General features: G+C 48.4%; 1 protein-coding gene across 1 annotated transcript in view; it reads left to right on the top strand.

Annotated features, from left to right (window-relative positions):
• Window positions 1-2,330, top strand: part of THBS3 (thrombospondin 3) — a 40,754-nt gene extending 38,424 nt beyond the window's left edge. Inside the window, exons 22-23 of the mRNA XM_033174608.1 lie at window positions 789-928; window positions 1,920-2,330. Of these exons, the coding sequence (XP_033030499.1) occupies window positions 789-928; window positions 1,920-1,975 (196 nt within the window). The 3' untranslated portion in view covers window positions 1,976-2,330. The remainder of the gene's footprint in view (window positions 1-788; window positions 929-1,919) is intronic.
• Window positions 2,331-21,458: the final 19,128 nt, after the last annotated feature.

The following is a 21,458-nucleotide window of genomic DNA, read 5'->3' on the forward strand; positions in this document are numbered from 1 at the left end:
AACAAGAATGCATACACAGTGGTACCTCAGTTTTTGAGAACCGAAAACTGAAAATGGAAGCCTCAATATGGAAAACTCAGAAAGGAAGCCACGTTTCCTGTTTGACTTCCGAGGCGTGTTTGAAAACCGAGGCACGCACTTCTGGGTTTTTGGCGTTTGAGTTCCGAAATGTTCAACTTGTTTCCGTGACAGCAAGTTGTTTTAAACTGTTTTTAATATTGTGTTTTAACACGCCCTGGGACCTTAGAATGAAGGGCGGGTCACCCTGAAATGGCAACAACCTGGACGGCCTCACCATTCTCTATAAGGGACACATTGCTTTTGTTATAAGCAGTTTTTACCCCTCTCTCCATCTGGAAAGGGCCCCAGAGCAGCCTGCGTGAGATCGATAAAAGCAAGGCATTCCCTGTCCCTCAGGCTTGCAATGTGAAAGGCACGGCACGAAAGGAGAAAGGGCTGAGGAGGGAAGAGGAAAACTCCAGATGCCAGTCCTTACAATAGCCAAGCCCAAGGGACTTCCATCCGGTCTTTCTCAATCTTCTGGGAGGAATGGCTGTTGCAAGATGAGAGCTGAGGAAGGCTCAGTGTTGTCTTAAGGAAGGGCCGACTATCCCAGCCCACTCACGTATGTGCCGGCCCTGGGCTTTGTGAGCTTCCCTGCTTCAAAACCATCCTTGCAGGTCACCTGCCATTCACCTACCTTCTTTTTTTTCTCCCGATCATCGTGACACCCCCCCCCCAACAAGGACTTTCCATGCACCTGACCCCCTCCTGTCTCCCCCTCACAGGGTGCTGCTTTACGAGGGACCCCAGCTGGTGGCCGACTCGGGCGTCATCATCGACACGACGATGCGAGGGGGCCGCTTGGGGGTGTTTTGCTTCTCCCAGGAGAACATCATCTGGTCCAACCTACAGTATCGCTGCAACGGTCAGCTGTGGGACAATTCGGGCTGGTTGAAAGCAGGGCTTCGCTCACCTGAGCTAGGCCTCATTCTCCTAGACCCGGGTAGGGGGTGGGATTTCCATGGAGGTCTTTCCCACCAAATCAGAGTGGGGGGTAGTATCCCCTCTGCCCTCCCCAAATAGTTGAGCCTGTTCTGGGGGAAATGAAAGGATGGGCATGTTTATATCGCCGAGGTTTAAATTCTATATACCAGGTGGAGACAAAGGCAGAATTTGATTCAGTTTGCATTTAAAGGCATATCGGAACACAGCTGTGCTTGAAAAGTTCCGCTCTTCTGAATTTTACAATGCCGTTATTCAACCTGTGCTTACCAAGAAATGCACACGTTGGGTAAAAGTATGCACAAAAAATGGATCTATTGGTCCAAATAACATAGAATAGGGATTTGTATTAGGAGAAATGGCTTGCATGATTGTGTACATTGGTGAAAGCGGCATACAAAAATGTGTTTCTCATGAGAAATTCACACTAAAATGCAGAATAATTTCATGAGGATTAAAAAAAAATTTAAAATCTGAATTTAACACTGGGAGGATGAAGAACCCGAGAGCAACAGAATCAGCAGATCCTTCCATCCCTAACATCAGGGATTGGGGCCCTCCAGATGTTGATGGACTCCAACGCCCATCAGCCCCATGATGATGGGAGTTGTAGTTCAGGAATATTTTGAGGACCACAGAATTGTTCACCCCTCTCCTAGACCCGTGTCCCAACCTATCAGGGATCACATATTCAATGCATTTACAGAGGTGTAAAGCAGGGATGAGGAGCATGTGCCCCTCTAGATGGACTCCTCACTGCTGGTCATGCTGGCTGGAGGCAGATGGGACTGGAGTGCAACAACATCTGGAAAGCCACAGATGTTCTCCAGAGCTCCGCTTTCCATAGGTCCAATGCAAAGCCTTGACCATGATGTTTCCACTCTACCTAATGCTTTCTTTCTCTCTCTCTCCAGATACCATCCCTGTGGACTTTGAGCCGTTCCGCCGGATCTTACTGGATGGGCCTTGAACTAAGGTCGTCAAAAGGGCTCAGCGGCCATCCTAGGAGTGGGCATCATTTCAGACCCACACACACACACACACACACACACACACACAAACACACAATGGACTGGAAAACTAGCAGACCTCACCCCATAAGCTTCTGGAAACCCCCAGGAGTTTGCTGGCAGCAGTCTCTTCTGTGGGGTTATCAAGATTCCTTGGCCACAGGGACCAGCAAAGGATTCTGGGCCAGCAAGGGCCCAGCCAATCAGAGAGGGTGGCGATGGAGCAAACTCCCACTGGCATTACCTATGTCCTGTCTTTTGCTGTCTTCATTTTGGGAAACGATTTGTCCATAAAAGTTCTGGCTGTTTTTCTAACTTTTTGCTCCTGTGGTTGTTTGGTGAGGGCACAGGTGGGTGGGTGGGTGTGAGAATGGTTGGGCGAATGAATGAATGGGTAGGGTCCCAGACAGTAGAAGACTTAGTTTTCTCAGTGTTTCCCCTTCATTACCTGCCACACCTTGGAACGTTCTGGGTTTTCACTGAGCAAGCTGTCCCAATTTGCGGAGTTGGCGAAGGCGGTTGCGAAGGGATCATCTTTCAGTGGGTAAATGAGGGAGCCAGATATATAAATAGCTGCTTTATGCCACTGTGACATCCTTTTCTTTCCTCCACCCCACACCCAAAAAGAATTATGGGTTGAGAAGTCTTTGTTAAAAGAAGCCTCACTTCCCCATTCAACCTCAGAAAGGAATTAGAATCCCCGGGGTTTACTGGGAATCATAGAATTGCAGAGTCGGAAGGGACCCCAAGAGTCATCTAGTCCAACCCCCTACAATGCAGGAACCTTTTGCCCAACGTGGGGCTCGAACCCACGACCCTGAGATTAAGAGTCTCATGCTATGCTTCATGGACCAATAGCTATTAAAACAGCTGACCTTTATGTGGATCTTAATTTCACATATATGCTCATAGGATCCGAACTGGAGGTTGCTGACCTTGGGATCGTAGTGGATGGAATCGATCACTCCAGTGTGAGGCAGCTACGAAAGGGCAAAATTAAATGCTGGGGATTATTAGGAAAGGAATGAAACTGCCAATATTGCAATGCTGTTATACAAATCTATGGCACGGCTACATTTGGAATATTGTGTAGGATTCTGGTCAGATCTCCTTCAAACGAGAAAAACGAGAACGAGAAAAAGATTCAGAAAAGGGCAACCAAAATGCTCAAGGGACTGGAGTTATGAGGAAAGATGGCAGTGTTTTTAGTTTAGAGAAAATGCAAGTAAGAGGGGGACATGACTGAAATTTATAAAATTAGGCACAAATGGAAAAGGGGATGGGGAACAGTTTTCCTTCCTCTGCTGTAGCGTTAGAGCTTGTGGGCATCCGGTGGAGATGATCGTTGAAAGATTTAGGACAGAGGAAAGGAAGTTCTTCACAGAGCACATAGTTAAATGTGGATTAGGCAATTCATGGAGGATCAAGCTATCAGCCACCAGACTCAATGGCTATGCTCTGCTTCCACTTTCAGAAACAGCATTTCTTTGGATAACAGTTCCTGGGAATCTCGGGAGGGCAGAGTGTTCTTGCGCTCAGGTCCTGTTTGTCCACAGTGAGAACAGGAAGCTGGACCAGAGGGGCCCTTGACGCTTCTTACATTCTTATGAATTCTGCATCTGAGGCACTTTTGAGCACTAAGAAAAGTAATCCATATAAAAGCTGAAATTATTAGGAACAGAGGATGCTGTTTTGTATCGCGTCAGGTCCATTTGGCCCAGTATTGTCCGCACTGACGCACAGCAGCTGCAGCCAATTCAGGCAGGGGAGTCTTGCCCCCGCTCTACCTGGAGATACTCCATCACTGAGCCAAGTCCCTTCCCCAGGTATAATTAATACTTACTATCAACACCCAGAGCCGTCCCAAGACATTTGGGCACCTGAGGCAGACCCCAAAACGGCTCCCACTACCCTGCCAGAGAAGAAGAAGTGGAGGGAGATCTACTTCAGCAACAAGGGGGAAGAAAGATCAACATTGGGATCTGCTGCCTCGGTGGAATCTGCAGCCTGAGGGGGGTCGTCTCACCAACCAGCTTTCCTTCCTGCCGCTAGAGAAGAAAGCCATGAGAAAGTTTGCACAGAAGCGCTCAGATTGAAAATGTGTGCCTCCATCCTGCAGCTGTTGTTTCGGTGGCTCCCGAATCCCACAGCCACCTCTGTCTTGTCTCCAGGTCTCTGGCCTTCGGGAGGAGAGCTTGACTCGGTATCCCGAGAGGTCCTGGGTTAGGTGCGTCCCCATCGGGCACCCGTAGGCGAACCCAGGACAGCAGGAGGCCGGGACAAGTGCAATATTAGCAGCTGAACGAACAACACTGCACTCTGCCCCATTCCTCCCGCCAACCTGGAAAGAGGGACACTTGCAGGCCTCTAGCTGAACGAGTCACGGCTGCGTCACGGGTCCGGGCTTCTTCCATGGGAGGGAGAGAGAGAGAGAGAGGATCAGGCCGCCGGTCCTGCAAAGAGTGGATAAATTATCATAGGGGTCTCGAGTGATACCCACCTGCACCCTCTTGGAGAAAGCCTCTCTGAGCCCCGTCCAGGTCCCCCCCCCCAACAAGCTGGAGTCGCCACTGGCGCTCTGGAGCTGGGCATTTGGTTAAATAATCACCCGCCCTTTGCCAAGACACTCGGACGTTGCTGTGGCGACCAGTGTCCCGGCAACAGCCAAGTGAATGCCGCGCTCTCGCCGGCAGAGAGGAGCCTTGTTCAGTTGGGGGGCGCCCCGCTCCACCCACGCCCCAGAGAGCCTGCAAGGCTCCCACGCAAAGATGAATGGGAAAGAGAGTCGGGAAACGGGACTCCTGGGAAGGAATGCTACCTGCTTCCGCAAACTAAAAGAGAGAAAATAAATTCTCCAAAATAAAAAACCGCAGTCGATCTCCTCTGGATCCCAGACTTGAGAAAGTTTTCAAATTTCGGAGGGTCGCCACCTGTTGTTGAGGGTGGGGGGGGGGAGGACAGGACCCCACGCCTTGGCCTTGAGAGGAGAAATGGAAATAAGGGAATCTTGCCAACCCGAAAGACCCACCTGCTGCCTCTGTGGGCTAAGGGCAGAGGAGCGACGCAGGTCGTAAAGATGTGGCAACCCTGAGAAGCCCCCTGTTGGCGAGGATGGGCATTGTGCCCACAGAAGGAGGGATTTTGCTCCTTCAAGTAGATCTACTTGCCTTTGAAATGTGTGGCTGGGGAGCTTGTTTTTGGCAACCTCCCCAGCCTGGAAAGACCCCGGCGCAGGATGAGAGGGGTCCCGATGCAGCTCAGTCCTTCCAGCGTGTTTGCCTGGGGACCTGACCGCGTCGACTCTCTTGCAAAAAAAAGTTCTGTTCGGGAGAGGGCTCTCCACCCCCCCATCCCACCCCACTCCGCCTCCAGCCTCGGCTCTTTAGCTACACAATGGAGCGGGCAGGGATGGGAGCGCCCAGCAACAATGGACATGCATAGACTCCAGCGGCCCATTCAAGCAGCAAAAAGTGTCTTCTTAAAAGGGCAATGCGCAAAGTGGCCCAGGGGGACAGGGACATAGGAGAGACAGACAGACAGACAGACAGATCATGAAACAGGTGGAAGCCCAGCATCAGAATGCAAACACAATCACTGCCAAGTTAAGGGTGCCTCTTGACATGTGCAAAGTGGAGTTCTTTTTTGCCTTTTGGAGTGACTTCAGGCAATCCCTAAGGTAGGGATAGGGGAACTTTCTCTTTTTTTCTTTTTAGACCAAGGGAACTTTGGAACTCCCTGCCTATTGAAACCAGGCAGGCACCTTCTCTGTACTGTGCTTGACACCTGCTAAAAACATGTTTGTTTTGACAAGGCTACCCAAACGATGTGAGTTTTGATCTGTCTTTTGTCTGTGGGTTGTTGTTTTATTAACTTTTCAAAACTTTTAAATTATGGTCATTCATTTTCCTTATTGATAATTTCATTTTATCTTTTTTCATAAATCGCTCTGAAGTTTTTTTGCAGTCATATAGATTTTATGAAATAAATAACAGGCATATACGTTCTCTCCTAGATGATCTTCCACACAAGTGGTGGGTGGGATCAAAGGCAAGTGTGGGCGCAGCGATGGATCTGTCTCTCACCTTTTGCAACAGCGGGCTATATTCCAGGCACACACGACAGTCAGAGGCTGCTCCACCCACCGCCCTTTTCTCCACGCAAGCTAGCAAGAGGGACAACCACAGCTCAGGGACCCATCACAGCTGGGTAAATGCCCTTGAGGGGGTGGAGCTGGGCCAGCGAGAGGCGTGGCCTCAGAGGGGGCGTGGCCTGATGAGAGTCTCAAGGGCCATATAGAGACGCTTTGAGGGCCGCATTCAGCCACCAGACCTGAGGTTTCCCAGCCCTACTCCCAGTTTCAAGGGTACATTTTGCCTTTCACTCTCAGTTACACCCCCCTTTACAGTCAAACGGCTTAGTTGTCAAACAAATTGGCTCCCGAATACTGAAAACCCAGAAGTAAGTGTTCCAGTTTTCAAATGTTTTTCGGAAGCCGAACAGACTTCTGGAACAGATTAACTTTAAGAAGAAAGGTATTACTGTACTGTATTTGTATTTATCACTGGTTAAATTTATAGGCCGCCGTTTCCACGTTCAAGGGATTCTTTTTTAAAAAATATTTTAATTAAAGATTTTCTTGATTTAGAAAGGTCTCTCTCATATTTTTCTGTATAACATTTTTACAAATCAGTTTTTGTTGTTGAGACATTCGGAAGAAAAGGGGGGAGGTGGGGGATGGGGGATAGGTGGGGTGGGGTGACGATGTTTCTATTTCACTTAATAGGAGTAGGGTTTGGTGTCAGCGTTGTTTGTGTAGGTTCTCTGTTGTTCGCTTGTGCTCCTTTGTGGGTGAGAGAGGTCGGGGTTGGCGTAGGGTGTGATTGTTCATTTGTGGTTTGCTGTGGTGATATTTGGTTTCCTGTGTGAGTGGGGTTGGTGGGTGTTTTGGATCAGGTTAGCCATATTGATTTGTATGCTGTCAGTAGATTTTTGTCATTGTCTTGTTGGGCTTTGTGTGTGATGAAGGGGAACCGTACCAGGTGAAGGTGTCGTTCTTCTGTTTGTCTCCATGTCAGTTTCAGGTTACTGATTAGTTTTTCTAGTAGGGCTGTTTCCCATATTACTTGGTACCATTGGTCCATGTTTGCTCCTGTCAGGTCTCTCCAGTGTCTGGTTATGATGTTTCTGGCTGCTGAGAGTAGATGGATTATGAGTTCTTTGTGTTGTAAGTGGGCATTATTGTCTTGGAAGATGTTTAGTAAGACCAATTCTGGGGTGGTTTCTAGCACTTGCTTGGTTATTTTACGTTCAATGGATTCTGTGCTATTTCATTAATTCCAAGCCTTTCCTCCGATTAGCTCAAGGCAGGGCCACGCTTCTCCCCCCGCCCCTTCCTATTTTACCCTCACAACAACCCTGCAAGGTTGTGGAGGCTGAAGAAAAGCATTCTGTTCTATTCATTTCCTGCCTTCCCTCCAAGGCGGCAAACTTGTTTTCTCTCTCTTCCCCAGCTCCCATTCCATCCGCACAACAGCCCTGCAAAGTTGTTCACCCAGTAATTGGCTACTATGGTCATATAATTTGAGATCTGGTATATCCCAGAGCCTAGCCTGACACCACACCGGGACCCTTGGGGGGTGGGGATTGGATTCTGAAAAGTTTACGAGGCGGATGAAATTTTCATGCAGGGGGAAATGCCACAGCTCTTATCACAAATTGGCTTGCAAAAAAAAAAAAAAAATACCCCAGGAAATCTTAGTGATGTACTGGCCCTGCAATCTGGCGGAACGTACAGTGGAGACCAGTCCATTTCAGCAAATGGGGTGCTTTTGGCCCACTAAGCCCAGTCTGTCTTCAGCCAGCCCCTACCAGCCTCTCCACTTTGCAGGGAGAGAGGCACTGACAGCCACCTTCCTCCTCCTCCCCCTTCACGTTTCCCTTGTAGAAATCAGCAGCAGCAAGAGGACAGGGACAAACTTGCAATGAATGGGTTCTGCCATTATTGGCTCTGGCTGCCACCTCTCTGAGAGTATCCCCTGGGTTGCAAAACAGAAAACTCTGAATGACCCCAAGCGACACGCGACTAATAATGTATTAGCAATAAATTTATAACATTACCTTGTTTCACAATTCATAACCAGCAAACATGTAAAACGTGCATAAAGTGACAATTAATAGGAGTCAAATAAACGTTCCATGAACAGAAATATTAGGCGTAGTCAGTATAACTATCAAAGAACACTGAGATGGAGGCAAAAAGCCTTTCACTGCTTATTTGCAGGATACTGAATGCTGAAAGGAAGTTTTTAAACAGAGGTTGGATGCCCATCTGTCATGGATGCTTCAGTTTCGATTCCTGCATTGCAGGGGGTTGGACTAGATGACCATCGGGGTCCCTTCTGACTCTGCAATTCAATGATTCTATGAAGCAGTGGCAGTGGCAACAGGCAGAGCGGCAGCACCTCTGCTTTTCAAGATGATTCCCTTCGGTGTCTCTGTTTGAGTCACCGTTTGCGGAGTCTCCTCTGCTGCAATTGGGCCACTGTTGCTGCACGAGGGAGTGGCTGAGTCAACCCCTGCATGATCTGATTGAAAGGAAGACCCAAGCGTCCCATCATCCAGAGACACAACAGGCAGCATCCCCTGAAGGCAGGCAATTCTGCTTTATGTTTTTCCTGAATGATACAGCGTGGGGCGCTTTGCCCTCCCCTGCAGCGTAGGTTGGTTGGAAAGGAGACAGAGCCAGAACAGTGAATCACACTGAGGCACAACATACCCCGCAAGTGTCCCCCAAACCCCAGGACATCATTCCCCCCCCATGGGAGAACAGCGGCCATTTTGAACACCATGATCTTGTGCAATTTTGCACTGCAATTCCCCCCCGCCTCTGAGAAAAATTGCCTTTGGGGGGCTGTGATCTTGCATGGCACCCAAAAGGACATGTTTTGGGGCACTGTGTCTGGAGAAGCGCTTTTTCAGGGTGGAATTACGGAGTGAAATAGCACAAGATCACTGTGTCCAAAATGGCCACTGTTCTCTCACGAGGAAAAAAAATCGGAAGATGGCGTCCCAGAATATTGTGTTCCAGATTTTGTCATCAAGGTCAGGGTGGATTTGATTTAAATCACTAGTCAGTAAGACTTGATTTAAATCTTTTTTTTTTTTTTTTTTTTTTTACAGAAAGACTCATTCTTGCTGGTATAATTTTAATATTTACAACCAGATGAAGATTTCATTTTTGGAATAATAAAATTTCAGAGTAGTTTTTACAGTTATATCAAAAATTACTGATTTGGTTATACTATTAGAAATACATAGGCAGATAATTATGAAATTATTGTGAGGTTTAAAAAGTCAACTGTTCATATTTGGACAACTTTTCTGCTGTACTTTATTGGAAGGAGAAAAATAACCATTTCCTTAATAACAATTTAAACAATTTATTTAACTGAAACAATAACATTGTAGCATAGGTATCCATGTTTGTTAACTGATGTGGTTAAACAATTAAAAAAACAACAACCCCAGAATGTGTTTTAGGAGACATGAAAAACTTAAAACAAAACCTTATTTCCGGATGAATAGCCTTTGAACTATAATATAACTTAAAAAGAAAACCAACTTAAGAAAGATTTTTCCGCCAAAAGCATTTTATTTTAAAAATCCAATTTAAAATTTAAAAATTCTGATTTAAATTTTTTTAAAAATCCATTTTTTAAATAAAAAAAATCTTTGATTTTTATCCACCCTAGTCAAGGTGCTAGAGAGTATGGCACAATGGGAAGCCTCCGCCGTGAGTTGGTGGGTGCTGCAATTCAACATGTTAACACACTTATTTCTCTCCCGAAACACACACAGCCGAAGGTGGAAAGGAGCTACCGCATTTTTCCGTCTATAAGACGCCCCCATGTATAAGACGTCCCCTATTTTTGGGGACTCCGATTTAAGAAAATGGGGGAAGATCTATCCATGTATAAGACGCCCCCAAATTTTGGACATTATTTTTAAGGGGGAAAACATAGTATTATACACGGAAAAATACAGTAAATGCAACTCTCTTTGTCTGGCGCTGAGAATTCTCCCCTAAGCCGCACCCGTCCCTGGCCCTGGCTTCACATCCTCCTTGAGGGCTTTTGCCTGGCTGGAATGTGCCCTTGAACCTTGATCATTTCTCTTTCTCGTCTGGATGGAGAGCAAAGAGGGGCCTACGCAGGAGTGCATGTCCAGAAAGTAGCCTGCTGTTCAGATGTAAACATTCACACACATTGCTCTGGCCACGGTTGCCTCTGGCTTCGCCCATCACAAGCACGTGGCCCCTGGGAGGTTGTGCAGAAGGAAATGTGGCCCTCAGGCCGAAAAATGCATTTTCAGGATGCTCAGGCGCAGTTTAGAAATTTCGTGCCGAGCAGTTGCCCGGCTAAGTTGCTGGCAAGGAATAGCCAGCAGGTGGCGCTGCAGCCCTGGCCATGTGGAAAGCGGCACCAGGATTGTGGGCTTATTCCAGGAAGGACTGTGTATATTTGGAAGTGTGGGTGGATGTACTAGGCGCTGGGGGGGGGGTCTAGGGCCTTGGACTTGGGGGGAGGATGGACAGCAGTGCTGGGTTTCTAAAGCGGCAGGTTCAGGGGCTCAAACCAGTCTGGAACTGGACTGGCAGGAGTTCTTAGTGCAAAGGGGAAAGATTCTGTGCTTGCTCAGGATCACTCTCTATTCTCCCCCTTTCCTTCTGCAGAGTTCAATCCCCAGCATCTCCAGGCAGCGTTGGGAGAAGCTCCGTATCAGAAACCCCAGAGAGCTGCTGCCAGTCAGAGTCAACAATACTGAGCTAGCTGGAGCACAGCTCTGACTCTGTACAAGGCAGTTTCCTATGTTCCTATATAAGTCCACCTTTTGCATAGAATCCTAAAATTGTCGAGTTGGCAGGGATCCCAAAGGGTCAACTAGTCCAACCCGCTGCAATGCAGGAATAGAACCATGAGGTCTAGCACCATGAGGACCAGAATCTTACCAAGGTTCAAAGCTTCTCTTTCTACATACTCACTTCTCCAAATTTGTAATGCAGCTCTCCCATCAAAAAAGGTCTGCAAAAATGGGTACATCAGCCTGCCAAACTTGGAACTATGCATGGCAGTCAAATAACTCCAATATGTTTTCTATATATGGAGACAACTTTAATTCTCACCTTTCGCCCCCACCCACCCACCTTTGATGATTTGGACTTTGTACTAATTTGCATGGTTTTTCACTTCTGCTTTTCATATTTAATTTTTCGTTTCTTGTTATAATTGTCCTCTCTGTTCTGTACAAACTGAATTTTAAAAAAATGGTGCATGTTAGGGGAAGCTGTGCATTTCAAAATACATGTATTAGTGGAAATAACATGCCACACTGCATTATGTTAGGGAAAGCTGCTTGTGAAAATTGTGTACATTAGGCAGAATAGTGCATAGAAATGCATATAATTTTGGAGAAACCGGGGCTAAAATGCTGGCAAGTTTCCATGAGGACGCTTGGAAATGAAACTGACAAATCGATGCAGATACGTGGTGGAATTAAATTAAACCCGGAACAAAGAGAAGTTAGGAGAAACTGAAACTGACTGATCGGCCCATCCCTAGGGTATGGATGTCTTGAGTTTCGCAAAACAAAAAGGTTGTTTTGGGGAAAAGGCAGTTCAGGCCTGTAGCCAGAAAATTTTGTGGATGCCAAAGAACAAAGGGAGTCAAGGAGTGGAACGGAAGAGCCAAAATATTATAACCGGAGCCTTCACTTAGAAGAAACAGGGAATGCAAATGCAAGAATTCTCCTGCGCTGCTTTTGACCCTTTGTAGGTTTTCCCCGTGAAGCTCCTCCAGCAGTGAAGAACCTCAGGCCCGGAAGGCCAAATGCGTCCCTTCCAAGCCTTTCTGTGGGGGGGGGGGGTTGTGTGGGTGTTTGTGTTGAAATCAGCCTCCTCTACAAAATTCGCATGGTTTGCTCCGCCCCTTTTTTCTTTGGCCCTGCCCACCATGGCCATGTGATCATGGGGCGTCTGCCCAGAAGGGAACGCATCCCTCGGGGGGGGGGGGGGAAGGAAGGTGCCATACCCTCAAGTGAAAGTCGCAAGAGCTGAGCCAATAGCAAAGGTCCCCCAAAAAGTTGGTTAAATTGGTTATGTGTGCCACCGAAGCAGCCAGAATTCTGTACGCACATAAATAGAAAGAAGTTCCAATGAAAGAGGAGCGGACCTTGAAATCATTGGACTATGTGGAGATGGAGAAACTGATGAGACCAAAAAGAAGAAATGTGTGCAGAAGAAGGGAGACCCTTTTCGGATTAGTTGAGAAAATATTATAGTCAAATGAAATCGCAGGACTTGAAATATAGGCAAAGGAATGAGAATGATAAAGGAATGCAATGTTAGATTTATGTGTTCGATAGTGGTGCCTGCCCTGTGGAACGCCCACCCGTCAGATGCCAAGGAAATAAAGAACTACCTGACTTTTAGAATACATCTGAAGGCAGCCCTGCTTAGGGAAGTTTTTAACGTCTTAAGTTTTATTTTTGTGTTGCGAGGGGTCAGGAGCAATAAAACCCCTGCATTCAGAAGCCACAAATCACCAAAATGGGTCCGGCAGGCTTCCCGATCGCGCAGTTCCAAAACACTTTCACCTTCATAGCAGAGTTCAAATGCACAGCGTTCTTGAAGCGAAACCCCCTGCAATATCGTCTTTGTTAATCAGCAGTCTTTAACAAACGTACACTGACTCCTCCACTGTCAGCAAAGCAGATTTATTGCAGCGTAGCATAACTCAAAAGCCCGGAGATGAGGCGTTCATGGCTCCTCTCCGGTACAGGCAAAAAACGAAAGCAACCTTCTCACACAGACTTCAGACTCGGTCTGAGAATTATAGCAGTCTCATATTACAAAGCATAACATCACATGTCAGTTCCTGTGTGACGGCGTAGCTAGATCTGTGTGTAACCCTTTCAGATCCTCACACCCCCTCTCGCCGGACACACAGGGCATGGTGCAGGTTGTGGCCTACACCAGATACAAACCATTACAGAATTCCCAATGCAGTTGGAACCCCAAAGGTTTGGTGAACCCATCCGCTAGGTTCTCTTGGCTTCGACAATACTTCAGCTTCACCAAGCCTGTCTGAATACTCTGACAAACATTCCTAAACCGGATGTCCAAGTGTTTGGTTCTGGACTTGAACTGTCCAGTCTCTGCCAGCTTCATACAGGGCTGGTTGTCCTCCCAAACTGTGATGGGTAAACAACACTCCCCGTTGACTTCCTGGACCAAGCACTTGTAGAACTCCATCTCCCTACAGGCTTCAGATAACGCACTGAATTCAGCCTCTGTAGAGGAGAGAGCTAGAAGACTCTGCTTTCTGGATCTCCACCCGACCAGAGCCTCCCCGTACTTGACAACGAGTCCAGACACTGATTTCCTGTCGTCCAGATTGGCCCAGCTGCTGTCAGACCAGCAAGAGAGCTGTGCTCCACCTTCTGCTGACAGCTTGAGACGCCAATCTCTGGAACCTTGTAGGTACCTCAGTACCCTCTTGATGCCATTCCAGGCATGCACACTGGGTTGTGCTGCCTCCCGGCTGAGCAGATTTACAGCAAAGGCTATATCCGGTCTGCTCCACTGGGAGAGATACAACAGACTTCCAAGTGCTGACTGGAACACCTCGGGGCTCTGGAACGCAGAGTGTTCCCCGGACTGACTGTCCTTTACGTAACAAGTCTCCATTGGTGTTCTGACACTGGCACAGTCAGACATCCTGAACTTCTCCAATAGCTGTTCGATCTTGCTCTCCTGACTTAGCAAGAAACTGCCATCCTCAGTCCTTTCAATTTTGACTCCTAGGTAAACACTCACTGGACCTAGTTCTTTGAGCTTGAAGTGCTTACTAAGCTCCTGTGCAAACTCCTGCACCTGACTCTCTGACTTGGCAAGGCAAATGATGTCATCGACATAACAGAGCACCAGAGTTTGCTCCTGGCCGGAACCTGCCAGGTAAAGACAACTGTCAGCAAGACTCCGCTGGAAACCCATGCTTTCCAGCGCTTGATGGAGACACAAATTCCAGTTCCTGGCGGACTGCCGTAAGCCATAAATGGATTTGTGTAGCTTCCACACGACATTTGGATTATTGCCCTCGAACCCTGGTAGAGGTAGCATGTACAGAACCTCCTCCAAAGACGAGTTCAGATAAGCGACGTCCACATCAAAGTGGTGCACTACAAAGCCTCTCTGAGCAGCTACAGCTAACAAAAAGCGAAGAGTTTCACTCCTAGAAGTCGGCGCATACACCTCCGTGTAATGCAAGCCCTTCTTCTGCGTGAAGCCTCTGGCTACTAGCCTAGCTTTGTACTGAGGTTCTCCAGTTGCTGTGGGTTTAAGCCTAAACACCCAGCGACTGCTCACAGCACGCTCGCCCTTGGGCAGCGTCACTGTGGAGAACACCTTCAGTGCCTTCATAGAGTCCATCTCCTTCTGCATTGCCTGGTGCCACTTCTTGGCTTCCGGCTCAGGCAATTTCTGCACTTCCTCAAAGCTCTCTGGCTCACACAGAGCCATACAAGCCCACACACTAGTGGCTGTGTATCTTTCAGGAGGGATTCCTTTCGTGGTCCTCTGGGACCTCCTCAGTGTGTCATCGGAGTCCCCCTCTGACCCAGACGAGCTGGACTCTGCCTGTGAGTCCCTGGCGTCTGGTGACTCTCCTACTGACCTGCTCCTCTTGGACTGTTCCCCTGAACCAGCCTCTGGAGACGTTCTACTGCGCTTGAACTGTCTTCCAGATCTAGCCTTTGGAGAAACTGGTGCACTCCGCGGCTCTTGCTTCGGAGTAGCTACAGGACGTGGTGCAACCTGGCCTTGGTTGGGTGCTCGGCCCGAACCACCAGAAGTGCCAGGAGTGGCAGCACCACCACCTCTCGGAGCTGGACCAACGGCCGGGGCTGGTCCGCCAGCTGGACCTGGTCCACCAGCCGGACCACCACCCAGACCACCACCACCAGCCGGTGGTGCACCTGCTTGTCCCACATCTTCAGGACCTTCCAGAATGTCAGTGAGAACTTCTGGATTGCCGTGAACACGTTTCCACCCCTCCTGCTCGCAGAACTCAGCACTGCAGCTGAGCACTACCCGAGACTGATCCTTCCCCTCAGGGTAGACGAACCTCCAGGCCTTGGAGGCTGGCTCATACCCGACGAAGATCATCTTTTGGGACCTAGGTCCACCTTTGCGGCGCTTGGCTTTAGGCAGCAGCACATAAGCCTGGCAGCCGAACACTCTCATGAAGTGAACCTTTGGCTTCTTGCCATACAACAGAGCATAGGGCGTGTCACCTACCACCGAATTGTAGGTGCGGTTCAAACAGAAAGAAGCACACTTCCATGCTTCAGCCCAGAACTTCTGAGGCAACTTAGCATCGAAAAGCATGGCTGACACCGCCTCTTGCAGCGTCCTGTTCCTCCTCTCGGCAACTCCGTTCTGGGGAGGAGCATATGGAGCTGACAACCTGTGCTTGATACCTTTCTGGCGGAAAAACCCTTGCAGTGTGGACCCTAAGAATTCCATTCCTCGGTCCGACTGAAAACTGCGAACTTTGCAGGAAAACTCAAGTTCAACCGCAACGACCCACTCCTTGATCATGCTGGCCGCCTCCCCCTTGTGTTTGAGCGGAATCGACCATCCTGCTCTCGAGTGGTCGTCCGTGAGAGTTAGAATGAATTTGGCTCCGCCCATGCTGGGCGTCGGGAACGGACCACAGAGATCTGCATGAACTAGGGCAAAACACTCCGTGGTGACTCTATCTGATCTAGGAAAATGGCACGTTTTTGCCTTGGCCTGTTTGCATGCAGCACAGTCAAGAAACCGTGAGCATGGTGAAAACTCGCACCCTTGCGTGTTACCTGGGGCCTTCTTTACGTACTGCCAATTCCTATGAGAAAAGCGTCGATGCCATAAGTGTAAACAATCACGATGCATCGGCGTATTCGCGCACAGCGCCTGTGCTGTGTCAGAGGTACTGTTACCTGTTTCCAAAACAAAAACTCCATCATCATTACAAGGAACACTGACCAACAGTTTACCCCCTTTAGAGATGGTACAGACATCATTCTCCAAATGAACCACATACCCATCCCTTAAAAGAGAAGACACAGACAATAAACAGCGCTTCATGCCTGGAAGAACAAAGCATTGAAGATCAGCCTGTAAAAAATCAACAAAGACAGTAGCTTCAGTCTGTAGCTTTTTCTTTGAACCATCAGCAAGGGAAACTTGTTTGCCTCCAACAATGTCCTTGCAGTCCCGAGCATGGTCACCAGATGGCACAAAATGGTGAGATGCTGCTGTGTCAATCATGAACTGTAACTTAGCAACAGGAACGTCCTTGACGGTAGCCATAGCAGCAGCAAGATGACGTGGGCCTGTTCCAGTCGAGCCCCCACCTCTGTCTCTCCTACGTGCGGTTCCAGGCTTGCCAAAACCTCTTATCTGTGTGTTTACATTAGCAGCGCCTCTGGCCTTGCAGTCTCGTTGCAGGTGGCTACTCGAATTACAGAGATAACAGTGACGTGTAGCAGCAAAGGCCTGCACATTAAAATCATGGCTTTTGTTTCTAGCTGCCCCCCCTCTCCTGCTGGGAACAGGGCAGCCTCCAGCATATCCATTGCCGGAGTCACTGTGCCTCCTACTCTCCTCCTCCTGTAAGCGTCCCGCAATCAACCGTAGATTAAGATCTGCAGCAGGCATGGCTTCCAGAGTGAGACAAAGGCTCTCATACTCATCAAAAACAGAAGTGAGCAAGATATACGACTTCTGCTCCTCCGTATACGTGATGCCCAAAAGCCTCAGCTTTTCCAACGTGGCTATCACTTTTTGCACATGTTCTTGGACGCTCTGACCATGAGCCAGTTTTAAGCCATACAGCTGCCTGGTCAAATGGATTTTTGCACCAGCTGTAGGTCTCATATAAATTCCTTCCAGCCCGGCCCAGATAGCGTGGGCACTCTCAAGTCCAGCTATCAGGGGCAATTGGGAACCTTCCAGGGCCATTATGAGCATTCCCCTGGCTCTCTCATCCCTGCGTTGCTCAGCTTGTGCAGCTGCGACCGCTGCAGCTCCAGCGCCAGCAGCAGCTTGGACAGGGGGGTTTCTCAGGCAGTCACTAAGCCCTCTGGCAAGAATCCAAGCTTGGGCTTTCACTCTCCATTCCAAATAATTTTCTCCATTCAGTGGAGGAAAGGGGCAGGAAAAGGATTCATTTCCTTCAGCAGCGGCAGCCATTCTCTCCCCCCGGGGCTTTTCTACTTACTGCTGTAGAACTCAAACTCCCGGCTCCGGATTAATGGCGTCGTCCCACCAGCGAATGCTTGCCAGCCCTGGCTGCACTCCAGCTGGGTTTCACTGCCGTGGCACGCTGTCCATTCCTCCCTTCGAAGACGATAGCAGGCAGGCAATTAGCAAAGCCATAACCTTTTGCCCATAACCTTTTGTGTTGCGAGGGGTCAGGAGCAATAAAACCCCTGCATTCAGAAGCCACAAATCACCAAAATGGGTCCGGCAGGCTTCCCGATCGCGCAGTTCCAAAACACTTTCACCTTCATAGCAGAGTTCAAATGCACAGCGTTCTTGAAGCGAAACCCCCTGCAATATCGTCTTTGTTAATCAGCAGTCTTTAACAAACGTACACTGACTCCTCCACTGTCAGCAAAGCAGATTTATTGCAGCGTAGCATAACTCAAAAGCCCGGAGATGAGGCGTTCATGGCTCCTCTCCGGTACAGGCAAAAAACGAAAGCAACCTTCTCACACAGACTTCAGACTCGGTCTGAGAATTATAGCAGTCTCATATTACAAAGCATAACATCACATGTCAGTTCCTGTGTGACGGCGTAGCTAGATCTGTGTGTAACCCTTTCAGATCCTCACATTTATTCTGTTTTTAGTCCTCTGTTGGGAGCCACCCAGAGTGGCTGGGGAAACCCAGCCGGATGGGCAGAGTATAAATAATAAAATTACGATTGTTGTTGTTGTTGTTGTTGTTGTTGTTGTTGTTGTTATGCTTTAGATAAATATTACATATATGGCAGTAGATGAAAGATTTGAATAGAAACATCATGGAATGAAGGATGGCGAGTCAAAATCTTAAGGGAATATTGCATTGAAATTGAATTCGTTGAATTGTTTGAAAACTAATAATAATTTATATTGGGGGGGGGACAGAACCAAAGGAGTCCTTGCTAGCTACTTTGCTCCCTGTCCTCAGTTCCGGCACTTGGGATGTTAAATCTCAATGACCCATCTTGCCCGACCATAACAGTCGAACGATGTTTTCCCCTCAACTTTGGCTGCGTCGTGACGTCAAAAGACTCTGGAACTCACACTTTTTATCGCTTTATTCATCATGTATTTGCAATGGGCGGGGGGAAAGGGCCTCTGGGTGATGCAGTTACTGGTCTTGAAATGTTTTAACAAGGCTCTTTTATTTATTCTAACTCCTGTTCCCTCCGCCGTCCCCAGACAGGTATGATTAAGTGTCCCGTGCACTTTCAGAACTCCTTGCCCTTTGTACGAGCCCATGATCTTCCAGGCACGAGGCTCAGACCTGAGCCACGATTCACATGCGCCCGTTCCCGGCGGGGGCTGGACACAGCCCTGGTGGCTGGTCTCCCTCAATAGCCTTGCTATTAATTTGCTGCATTTCCATCCCACTAAAAAGGAGCTCAAGGTGTCCTGAACCTTCCATCACTGGATGTCCGCCATTTCCTGTGTTTATGAGAGAGGGATAAAGACTTTTCCCTATTCTTCTCCACCATAGAATTGTAGAGTCGGAAGGGGCATCTAGTCCACCGATGCCTTTCTGTGAATACTGATAGCTCAGTTGGCGAGAGCGTGGTGCTGATAACGCCAAGGTTGCAGGTTCGATCCCCGCATATGAGATAGCTGCTTATTCCTGCATCGCAGGGGGTTGGACTAGATGACCCCCAGGGTCCCTTCCAACTCTACAATTCTACCATTCCCCTCCAGGGATCCTATTTGCCAGTCCTCCGAGTAAGCGGCTTTCACTACGTCTCATGGGAGGGGACATCGTAGTTTAACTATGCGCTGGCCAGGTGAAGCAGCAGCAAAATATGTGGCAGCAATCCGGCAGCAATCCGAACGTAACTCTTGACACAACGTGACACTCTCACAAGGAAAGGCACTGTGTGAAAAAGATTTATTACTGAAATGAGATCATCCACCTAGCTGCCTAAAAATAGCATCCATAGGATATTAAAGTTCCCTTTATTGGGTTGTTGTTGTTTTTTTTAACGCCCTTGATCTTACTTCCTCTTCCTAGTAGGGATGAAATTTAACTTGGCTTGCCAAGGTACTGGAAGGAGTTGAAAGGTGACAGGTTTGTCTCCCTCTCCATTATAGAATCATAGAAATGTGGAAGGGACCCTGAGGGACTCATACTTAATCTGGGAGGGCGGTGGCAGATTTAGTCACGACCAAGGAAAAGAAAGTGTGCGTCAAGGAGGCACCGCAAGATCGTTCTTTCTCTCAGTAGCTGCTGTTCATTTCCCCCATGCATCATGTGTTTGCAGAGGGGTGTGGCAGAAAATATGGCCATTCCCCCCCCCCCACTGCCCTGCTCCTCTGCTTCTGTTTCCTGGCACGCTGGCAGCTTCCTTCCCAAACTAGAGGCCAAACAATTTTGGGGACGGACGGACGGACAGCTGTCTTGGCCTTCTGCCTGGCTCACAAGCTTTCCGGAAGCTGGCACCTGTCCCCTGTCAGAGACAGGGTGCTTGGGCAAACGAAACTTTGGTCTGACTGAGCGAGAGTGAGGCGTTTTCCATGGCATGCCAGTCTATCAGTATCTGTTAGTCATCATGATATTCGAAGACAGAGCCTCCCTACCCAGAAGCAGCCTACCTCCAGAAAACAGTTTGAGTTTACGGGGGGGTGTCCAGTGAAGAACGGCTGTGGGTGATCCAGGAAGCATCTGTCAGTGTGAATCTGGATGCTGGACAAAACAGGGCTTTGGTCTGACTGAGCAAATAAAGTCTTCCATGCCTCAATACTGCTGTTATTTTACTGGCCATTTTGCCATTATATAAACAGTACGACTGGAGAGAACATAAAACCATAAACAGACCATAAAAATGAAATAAAAGCAGCAGCAACCGCGCTCGAAACAAGCTTTGGGGAAACTGCCTGGCAATACTTCCTCCTTCTGTAAAGGTCCTTCTTGGCTCCTGCGTTCTTGCAGCAAACAGAATGACTTTGGGACACTTTGGGGTGTGCCGTGCGCATGCTCAGCAGTTAAGAGCACCCACTGGGTTTGTGGAAAGGGTATAGGAAAGGAGTCCTGGGGGGCACATGTGGCCCTTGGCCTAATTTCAAAAGTGATCAGTTCAGGCTTCTGGAGGAAAAGAATCTTTTTCTCTCCTGTCAGCCTGCTGGGCAGAGAGGAAGGAAGAGAAGCGGCGACGGGAAGGAGGAAAGAGGGTGTTCGAAAGAGAAAGGGGGAAATGGGACACTAGGGGAGAGGGGAACTTGTTGGAGGCTGAGACCCCTCAGCCGGACTAGGCTCTGCTTCTTGGGCCCCCTCCTCTCCTGCTTCCGCTTCTACCTCTGATTCTGAACTTCTCTCTGCCACAGACTCTTCCTGCTCACTAAACCCTGTTTCCTCCTCAGCTTCCGACGCATCCTCCTCCCAGTCTTCTTCCCATTGTCTCACCACCACTCTCCGGGCTCTGAGCCGCCTTCCCCAGGCTGGTTCCTTCCACCTCCCCTCTGCATCCAGCTCGTCCAGCTAAACAAGCTATAGCTTAGGACCCCACTCTCTTGCCCCCCCCCAAAAAAAAATTTAAAGGGTGGAAAAAACTGGATATACATTTCCAAAATATAAGATAAAAAACAAATAAAATAAAACCTACACACAGCAGCAGTGTTTTGTGTTGTGTAGGCTCCTCTGTTGTAAGAAATGGGCCCTGCCTGCTAACCTGCTCCCTAGAATATCACTGGTTTGCTCCTTTCTATATAAAGGGTGCCTTAAAAAAGGTAAAGGGACCCCTGACTGTTAAGTCCAGTCGTGAACGACTTGGGGGTTGCAGCGCTCATCTCGCTTTACTGGCTGAGGGAGCCGATGTTTGTCCGCAGACAGTTTTTCCGGGTCATGACTAAGCCGCTTCTGGTGAACCAGAGCAGCACACGGAAACACCGTTTACCTTCCCACCGGAGCGGTACCTATTTATCTACTTGCACTTTGACATGCTTTTGAACTGCTAGGTTGGCAGGAATAGGGTGCCTACATTCTGCTATTTATAATTATTAGTAGTTTGCATTATTTCATGTTATAGCAAGTTTCTAGAGACTAGGTTATGAGTCTTTGTAAATTGTGTTTCTAAAGGAACTTTTGTTATTGCCAAATGCCAATGTGTTTGC

Source organism: Lacerta agilis, chromosome 17 (assembly GCF_009819535.1).
Source record: "Lacerta agilis isolate rLacAgi1 chromosome 17, rLacAgi1.pri, whole genome shotgun sequence".
Lineage (NCBI taxonomy): Eukaryota > Metazoa > Chordata > Lepidosauria > Squamata > Lacertidae > Lacerta > Lacerta agilis.